The sequence below is a fragment of the Gossypium hirsutum genome, chromosome A05 (assembly GCF_007990345.1).
Source record: "Gossypium hirsutum isolate 1008001.06 chromosome A05, Gossypium_hirsutum_v2.1, whole genome shotgun sequence".
In the NCBI taxonomy this organism is placed as follows: Eukaryota; Viridiplantae; Streptophyta; class Magnoliopsida; order Malvales; family Malvaceae; genus Gossypium; species Gossypium hirsutum.
In genome coordinates, this window is record NC_053428.1 from 110,680,390 (window position 1) to 110,689,900 (window position 9,511).

Sequence of the window (9,511 nt, forward strand, 5' to 3'; positions counted from 1 at the left end):
TTGCACAAAATTAAATTTATATATATAATTTCACATTAAACCAAAGTACATTGTGGATTCGACAAATCAGTTCGAATCATTTCTTCTCGAGCGAGAAAATCGGCGAAGCAATGTCGATTTCATGTTGTGTTCGTGTCGCCTGAGCCATCGCAGCTCTTTGCAAAGAGTTGGATTCTTCAAATGTTGTATCAACTTGAGCAATTTCCTTATGTAGTGATCTATCATCAACATCATCTTTGATTCCATGCTGTCTCGGGGAGTGGAGTACCAATCGATTGTTCTCAGTGATTGAAAGTCTGGGAGATGTCGGATAACTTTCAACGCTTCGTGGATAATTATGAAGAAGATGAACTGGAGACATCCCATGAGTTGGAGTCGCAGGCCTGCTTGAAAGCGGCGTGGTGTTTTGAGAATGTGACTGTTTGTTTTGTTTAGTGTGTTTCTTCGCTTGTTGATGCCAGTTTCTCAGTGCAGTGGCGACCCTTTCGTTAAAGATCGTCGGTCTCATGTTGGATCCCATCTGTGGGAAAAAATTTAAGTTAAATCTACTTTTTCTTTGATTTGCATTCAATTTTCCTGCTAGATTCGAGCAACGTTATTACCTGAGTCACCAAAGCATAGAGAGGAAGAGTCACGTAGCTACAAATGAACTGTGTAACGACCCTGAAAAATTGCAGATTTATCAGCAACCTCATCACTTTCTCAAATCAATAATCTTAACCTAAAAAGATTACTTGAAATGTTTCAAACTCACCCCATTGAGATTCTAATGATGATATCTTCAAGATGCTCATGGTAGCAAGATCTTATGCTGAATTCATACTGGAAAAAAAGATGAATTAATTAAACAGTTGGGATATAATAAAAAGTTACAAGTAGGGATTGCTTACCGTGCTCCACACGAAAAAGGCCAGTTGAAATGCATTCTGCAGAGAAAATCAAGAATCAACATAAGATAGTACTTACAATGATGATGACGACAACGAGGACGAAGAAGAAGAATTATTACCGTAAATAGAACAAGGTGAATGAGAAAAAGAAGGAAGCGGGGACGACCGAACCAGAAGAGGTCATCGCCGGGTCGAACCAACGGTGCACCCTTCACTACACCTCCTCTATCTTGAATACTTACACCAAGTTCCGTTATGATCACTTGTAGCTTGGTTCCTACCATTAGAACTACCTGCAAAATCTCCCCCAATTTCAGCTATATAATTCCATCCTATTTCTTTCTCAATCACATATATGGCATTGTACTTACGATTAAAGGGACAAAGGGCAGCCACAAATAAGAGTACCATCCTGTTGATTAAGAGAAAATTGTTTTCTAGTCATCAATATGCATTTGAAGTAATTAAACCAATAACCCAAATCGGCTTCGTCTTCGTCTCCCATCTTAATTTTATTGGAAGACTTACCATGTGTATAGGCAAGTAAGAAGAGGACAGCAATGAACCAAATAATTGGGCTGCAAATGCAATAAAATTGAGAAGAGTGAAGTGAGTTATATTTGGATATAAATATGGAGATATGATATCTTTAAGATTTGTTTAGTATAAAATATTTAAAAAAAAAAAAGACTCATATTTGCAATTAACAGTAAAAAGAGAAATTATTTAATGGACCTTTTCCACTACATTATTTATGGTCCTTGTAATTTTTTTACTTGAACCCCAAACCTAAAATGCTGAACTCTAAAACTGAATCTTGAACCTCGAACCCAAACACTAAATTCGAAACCTGAATCTTGAACCTCGGACCTTGAATCCCGAATAAAAAACTCAAACCCCAAACTCTCGAGTTTGGGGTTTGAGGTTCATGATTCGAGATTCAAAATTTATGATTTATGATTTAAAGTTTAGGATTTAAGATTCAGAGGTCAAGGTTATCTTGAACCTCGAACTCCGAACCTGAACCTTGAACCCTGAACTAAAAACTCAAACCCTAAACTTGAGGGTTCAAGGTTTGAAGTTCATGATTCGAGGTTCGATATTTAAGATTTAGGGTTCAAGGTTTAGGCTTGAACCTCAACCCCGAACCTTGAACCCTAAACCTCGAATCTCAAACCAAAAATCCAAACCCCGAACTCGAGGGTTCGATGTTTGAGGTTCATGATTCGAGGTTCGAGATTTACAATTTAAAATTCAAGGTTCAAGGTTCAGGATTCAAGATTCAGATGTCAAGGTTTAAGATCAGAGTTTAAAGTTTAGAGTTCGGGGTTTAAGGTTTCAGATAAAAAAAATATTAAAATTTTGTGTCAAACATGGAAAAAATTACTAAAATATCATTAAATAATTAAAAATAGATCATAGATGATGTGATAGGAAGGGTCCATAAAATAATTTCTCATACTAAAACTGTACAAACCTTATCCCAACCACTACTTTAAAATCATCTTCTAATGATCTCTTGATGTACTTTTGAAAATCAAATTTGGTTTCATTTGCAGGTGCCAAATGTGCCTGCATTCATATTATTGGACATTGAAGTTTGAATTAGCACCATATACTTGGAAACCATTTGCATAATATCAACATTCCATGGCTGAGCTTACCATGATAAATCCATGCCTCAATGTCAAGTAATCAACTTTTGTTACTGATCCAAAAAATTGTCTAAAGAAACACATCTGAGAATGAATAAATAAGTAAATTAGAATTCAGACACCATGATCAAACTTGAAAAACTCTGCTATTAAATTAAACGGGATTGATGCAAGGATTACTTACAATCCAAAGGGTTAAGGTTGAACGACTCCAACAGTTCAAATGTCTTCGTCCGAATGAAGTATCCCTTGCAAATCTGAATCTCTCAGGATCTGCATTCCAAAATATTAACTTCATTCAACTAATAAAGAAATATATGAAAGTTGTCGATTGAGTCTTAGCTCGATTGGCATTGGTATTGTTATTAGTGTAAGAGGATGTGGGTTTGAGTGTGCTGAACTGCATATTCGAGGAAAGAGTAGATATTGGGAAAGCTTAACAATTTTCCAAGTCAAAAGGAAGAAAAAATACCATTGTAGTATTGATATTCAATTGTCTTTGTCTCATTTTCCCAGGATTTCCATTTCCTCATCTGCAGTCCAATGAATTATTAAAAAAAATGTGTAAAAAATTGAAAATTTTCACATAATAGATATTACCTTAGTTCTTCCCAAAGCATAGATGATGATGCAGTAGAGGATATGACAAACTGCTAACATAAAGATAAATATATGGAGTTGATGGATACCATAAGCTGATACAAGTGCTATTTTACCCTGCAACCAAATATTTAGTTTCCAATAAGATTTGTGCATTCAATTTCTAAAAATGATGCTTAGAATATAAACTTGCCTTTTCTTGACATTTATCATAATTAGAAGTTGCAAGACTGCGTCTTGGAATATAAGTGGTGCCATCATCATCATCATCATCGGAGAATTCAACAAGTTTTCTACCAGAAATTTGACCATATTTGTGAGCCTCAGCTTGTTGATCACATGGATGCCATGTGTTTGCTATGTTTCTTGGTATGCAAATATCAGATATGAGACTTTGAGTTACTGTTAGCAGTAATGATATAAATCCCATAAGCATAAGCTCTACACAAGAAAAGAAAAGGTTATATTTTTCAGCATTTTTTTTTTAGTTTAAAATTGAAAAAAACAAAAAAACCCATATAGAAATTAAAGTTACCTGCTTTAACCTTCTCAAGTGCTTCATAAAGAGCTGTTTTGTGTCTTTTCTTGAACCACTGTATTTAAAAACATATTATTCATGGAACCTAAGTATTGGAATGGTAATAGTATGGGGTATGGTGTGTGTTGACAGACACATGCTTCTATGAATGGAGTGTGAGTGAGTTGTAAAAGAAGAACATATAAAACATTAAACCAACCTTCCCAAGCATATGAATGGCATGTTCAATGATGATAGAAATGACAACCAAGACAAGACACACCACTGCAACAGCCCATGTCGGTGTCTGTTCCAATGAGCGTGCTTTATTTGTGGCATCCGCCATGCTTTTGTTGTTCAATTCTGTGTGTTTTTTTCAAGTAAAAAGCAAAGTGTTCGCAAGTAAGAATGAAAAGATGACGAAGCTGAGAGAAAATATAAGAGAAAGTTGAAGGAAAATATTAATAATGAAATGTAGGAGAAAAGGAGGAGTTAATTTATAGAGAGTTAAGTTTGGGTGAATGGAATGCAAAGTCAATAAACTCCTTACCAAAAGTTATGACTTTGACTTTTCCCTAGGAGAGATGTCTTGTTCTTGTGGTGACTCAATCACAACCACTTATCATAGCCACCTTCACTAATTAACAAAACAAAAAATACAAATTGGAATGATAGATGGAGTCGTTTGAAAAAATTTCGAGTTAATTGAATTAATGAGTTTTATTTTATCATATTAACTTAATTTGAGTGAAATGAAATTCAAGTCGAGTTAAATTTAAAAAATTAAGACATTGGTACAATATAATTAATTAACTTTTTTAAGTACCAAAATTATTATTTTAGAAAATTTTAAAATTTTTAATTTTTTTATATAGTCTTTAGAATTTATTTTAAAAAATTTTATAATTTTTTAAAATATAATTTTTGAATTTTTGAATTTTAAAAATTATTTTGGATTTTTTTTTTGTAATTTTTGTTGAAAGAGACACAAATTTGCTTGTTTTCAAAATTGATAGGGACCAAAGGGGTATTTGTACCAATTTGTTATTCAAGTTATTGTAATTGTAAAATTCAACTCGGCTCGAACTCAAAACTCGAATTACTTAATCGAGTTGACTTGAAAAAATTGAATAACTCAATTCAATCAGCTTGAAATTCAATTTTTTTTGAATTGAATCAAATTTTGCTCATCCCTAATTATAAATAAATAACATAGAGCCGTAGGTAATTAAATTATTCCGATTGGGTCCTGACTTAAATAGTATTAACATTATTGTTAGTGCGGAATGAAATGGATTCAAACGTGCTAAAATGAGTTTATATTTTTATTTAAAGGTTAGAAAGGTAATATCAAAATTGACTAAATTGTTCTAAAAAATAATAAATGATTGAGTAATTTTAACACAATTGTTGGATAAGGTTATTTACTATTTACTATTGAAATTTTTACATGAAAAATAATTGCAAGTAAAAGAATCTTCACTTTATAAGAAAATAAGAATGGAGTCTATCTTTGTCATCTTTAACTGTGACATAGTAAATAATTTTATTTTTTTTAACGATATAAAAATAAATATATTATATTTTAAATAATAAAATTAATTTAATCAAAAGCATTATATAAAAATTATTTTTTATAAAAGATACTATGTAACAGTTCTGAATTATCTTTATTTACTTGAAAATTATTTTAAAAATATTTATAAAAAATAAAGTTCCAAATAATCTCCAAAAACCATAAAATAGAATTTATTTTATCAAAATAGATCCAACAAAACTCAAAATCAAAATAAGTTCTTGGCAGAGTCGATGTCACTCTCAATTGGGTTATCAACACGGTTAGGAAGTTACGGGAATGCTCTTTCGTAATTAAAATAAGTATTATTATTCGAGGGTATTTTAATCTTTTTACTTTAAAAAGTAATAAAATATGCATATTGTGGGATTTAAACCCATGCGAATTATATTAATAAAATTTTTAATTTACCATTCAACTATAATTTTCTTTTAATTTTATTATGCACACTGTATTATTTTCATCTTGACTGAATTGATACCACCATTAACTAGGTCGCCAACTCGGTTAGGAAGTTACAAGAATATCCTTCCATAATTAAAATAAATAATATTATTTGAAGGTATTTTAGTGGGATTTGAGCTCATGCCAAGTGCATGAATAAAATCTTTAGTTTATCATTCAACTATTTTTTTTTTATATTTGTATACATTTTAATTTTATCATGCACACTTTAGTGCCTTCATCTTCTATCTATACTATTATCTAAGCTCTTCATTGAGTTCGTGTCGCCCTCAACTGTATCACCAACTCCGTTACGAAGTTAAGAGAATTTCCTTCCATAATTAAAATAAATAATATTATTTAGGAGTATTTTAGTCTTTTCACTTTAAAATAATAATATGCATAAAGTGGAATTTGAACCCACACCAAGTGCATTAATAAAAACTTTAATTTACCTTTCAGCTAAAGCTTTTTCTTTTAATATCTTTATATATTTTAATTCTATTATGCACACCTTATGATCATCAGTTGTATATCTATACTATTATTTAAGTTTCTGACTAAATCGGTGTCACCCTCAATCAGGTCACCAACTCGGTTAGGAAGTTACAGGAATGTCCTTCCATAATCAAAATAATTAATATTATTTTAGGGTATTTTAGTCTTTTACTTAAAAAAACAATAAAAATATGCATATTGTGAGATTTGAACCCATGCCAATTGCATTAGTAAAACATTTAATTTACCATCTATACTATTATTTAAGTTCCTGATTGTCACCCTCAACCAGGTCACCAACTCAGTTAGGAAGTCTCAAAAATGTATTTTCGTAATTAAAATAAGTAATATTAGTTGATGGTATTTTAGTCTTTTCACTTTTAAAAAATCCAATAAAAATATGCATATGATGGGATTTATATCAACATCAATTGCATTAATAAAACTCTTAATATACCATTTAGCTAAAGCTTTTTTTTTTAAATATTATTATACATCTTATTTTTATTATACACACTTTATTACATTTATCAGTTGTATATATTAGTCATGTATTTAATTGAGTTGGAGTCACAAGTTAACTCGACACCGACTCAAGATTAAAAACAACACAATGATAAATAATTTAATTTAATTTATTATTTTAATAATATACATATTTAATGTGTTATTATTAATTAATTCCAAACTGATAGAGTTTTGTGACTCAAATTCTTGTTAAAGAAATAATACAGTGGTAAAACTAGGTGGTCCACATAGAACTACACCTTCTCTGTTTGACTTTGATTAGAATAAGATTTTTCAACTTTTAAATAAATGTAATGGCAACTCCTCTTACATCATTCGATTTTCAATACTAGTGAATTTTCTTCTCCTCTACCTGTAGTTTTTTTCCCGAAAGAGTTTCCATGTAAAATCTGTGTGTTTTATTTTTCTTTCTTATTACTTTGCGATTGTTCTATATTTTCATTATCGACGTTAGTTTTTTCACAAACCATACGTTTTATTATTTATTGCATGTGATTTTTTAAATAGATATTTACGTTCTAAATTTGTGATTTCCACCCGTATAAATGTGTGACAGGATTTCTGGTATTAATTTTTTTTTCTTTTATTAAATAGTAGTGATTTGGTTATTAATGACAAAACCATATTTTTAATTTTAAAAAATAAAAGTATAATATGGGAAAATAAATTATTATTCTCAATGATAGATAAACTATTTTATTTTATAGGTTTAGATTTTTCAACTATTTTAATTTTAAAAATTAATTTTATGTTTTTATTTTATTAAATATATCAATATTTTACTATTAGTTATTTCCTTTTTTTATTTTCATTGCTATGTTATTTTCATTACTTAATCAACTCTATTATAATTTAAATCATTTCACATTTAATTTGTAAAAATATATAATATAGTAAATTGAAAAATAAATGTGTTAATATTGCATGTGAAACTAGTTATTTAAAAATGGATATTGTCACATTTGGTACCTAAACTTTTATAAAATTTTCAATGTGGTATTTGTATTTTGAAAATGTCCAATATGATACCTAAACTATTAATATGTGTTTTATTATGGTACTTGTACCTTTATAAAATGTTCAATATGGTACCTGAATTATTAATATGTGCTTTATTATGGTATCTAATGTTAACACCGTTAATAAATTGTTAAACCAGCCAAACCAAATCATCAAGTCCACATGGATAATAGAACATTATCTGAACAAATAAATAAAGTAAAAATTAAATTAAATTAAAAACAAATAACTAAACATGTGATTAATATAACGATTTAACCGTTATATTTTATGTTTTATTATATATCATACATGTCATATATGATGTAAACTAAAATTTTCTAACTATTTCTTTTACGTAAAAAGCTTCAAACGATTCAATATATATATAGTATGTTAAATCAGTATGATAGAAATATTGTATTTGTTTGAAATTTTATATACATGACAAGTATAATTATATTGATAAATTCATCAATTGGATCGTTAAAATATTAATTATACAAAAAAATACGAAAGTGTGTAAAACTATTTTAATTTTATATGGGTATAAGTGAATCACTGTATCAATATAGTATATGTATCGGTAAATAATAAATAGATTATACTATACATATATCTATTAAAAGAGTTTGGGAATTTTAAGTTGAATAAAGGTTAACTTTATTTTTCGAATTTACCGCCCAATGATTGGAATTGGATCAGATAGACCGATTAGATTGAGAGTTGACTGATACATCAATTTAGAGAAAAGAGAGTAAATCAATTGACCCATGAATCGGTATGGATTAGTTGAATCGGACTAAAAAATCGCACGTACAAGTTGTTGAATAAATTAAATCGATTTTTTATAATTTTTTAATAATTTATTTAATAAAAAATAAATTGAAAATCGAAAATCTAATCTATTTGATTAAAAAGGTTAAATTCTGTTATTTGTCCATGTACTTCTCAAAATTTATAGATTTAGTTCTTATACTTTAATTTGATAAGTTTTAGTCCCTGTACTTTTTGAATTGGTCAAATTTAGTGTTTGTAGTTTTCAAAATTTGAAATTTGAGTCCAGACCCAAACAATAGCTGTTAAATTTGTTTGTTTAAATTCAAGTATTAGTCATGTAGTATATGTGCAGTTGTAGATTGTGTTTATATTTTTCAATTGGATCATTCTAAATCGTGAATTTTGAAATTTCAATCTTGACACAAATGACGGTTGTTAACCTATTACTTGAATTTTTAGTAAGTAAGATGTGAAAAAAACAAGGTGACATGTCAAATATTACACATATGATAATATATTTGACGCTTCGGATTTTGGAAAGAACAAAATTGAGTTTAATAAATTTAATAGTTATCATCTGATGAGGATTAAAATTTTAAAATATAAAATATATAGAGATTAAAAATAATCAAATTAAAATACATGACCTAAATCTACAAATTTCACAAAGTACAATGACTAATAACATAATTTCACAAAGAACATTGCCCAAAAACACGTTGCATTTTCTTCACTTGCGTGTCTTTTATTGTGGCTTAATGAATGCCGTTTTTGCTAAGTCGTCCTTCTTGCTTGACCGCCGGTCAAAGTTGTTTGGTACATTGTAACGAGTTATGTAAGGACGCGTGATTCCACGGGTCCGCAATAATATTTTTACTTTTGGTTTACAAGAATCACGATACCGGTTTACACTATTTTTCTCCACATGCTTTTCCTTTCATCTCAAATCAAACTCATCATGTTAATATTATTTGTTTAGATCCGAATACTAACTTGAAACACCACAATTCCATGGGCTTGGGTT

At 29.2% G+C, this 9,511-nt stretch overlaps 1 protein-coding gene across 2 annotated transcripts; it reads right to left on the reverse strand.

Annotated features, from left to right (window-relative positions):
* LOC107904259 (MLO-like protein 12) lies at positions 1-4,114 on the reverse strand. 2 transcript variants are annotated; one of them, XM_041114633.1, is made up of 15 exons: positions 3,883-4,114; positions 3,681-3,738; positions 3,339-3,547; positions 3,146-3,262; positions 3,018-3,078; positions 2,730-2,818; positions 2,555-2,629; positions 2,368-2,462; positions 1,419-1,468; positions 1,262-1,302; positions 1,010-1,183; positions 891-926; positions 755-822; positions 603-663; positions 1-520 (listed from the first exon to the last, which is right to left on the reverse strand). In XM_041114633.1, exons 1-15 carry the CDS (start codon positions 4,006-4,008, stop codon positions 77-79), a joined length of 1,704 nt encoding a protein of 567 aa, XP_040970567.1. In that variant the 5' UTR covers positions 4,009-4,114; the 3' UTR covers positions 1-76. The 2 variants fall into 2 exon arrangements, with proteins under 2 accessions (XP_040970567.1, XP_016686059.2); XM_016830570.2 differs by having other exon boundaries at positions 3,339-3,586.
* Positions 4,115-9,511: the final 5,397 nt, after the last annotated feature.

What these genes read in the sequence shown, in the direction of transcription:
- LOC107904259 (XM_016830570.2), bottom strand. Translation starts at nt 4,008, where the DNA reads ATGGCGGATGCCACAAATAAAGCACGCTCATTGGAACAGACACCGACA. An exon ending in ATGATAAATGTCAAGAAAAG is followed by an intron (nt 3,263 to 3,338) that starts GCAAGTTTATAT and finishes ATTTGGTTGCAG; the next exon opens with GGTAAAATAGCACTTGTATC. An exon ending in CAACCTTAACCCTTTGGATT is followed by an intron (nt 2,630 to 2,729) that starts GTAAGTAATCCT and finishes ATTCATTCTCAG; the next exon opens with ATGTGTTTCTTTAGACAATT.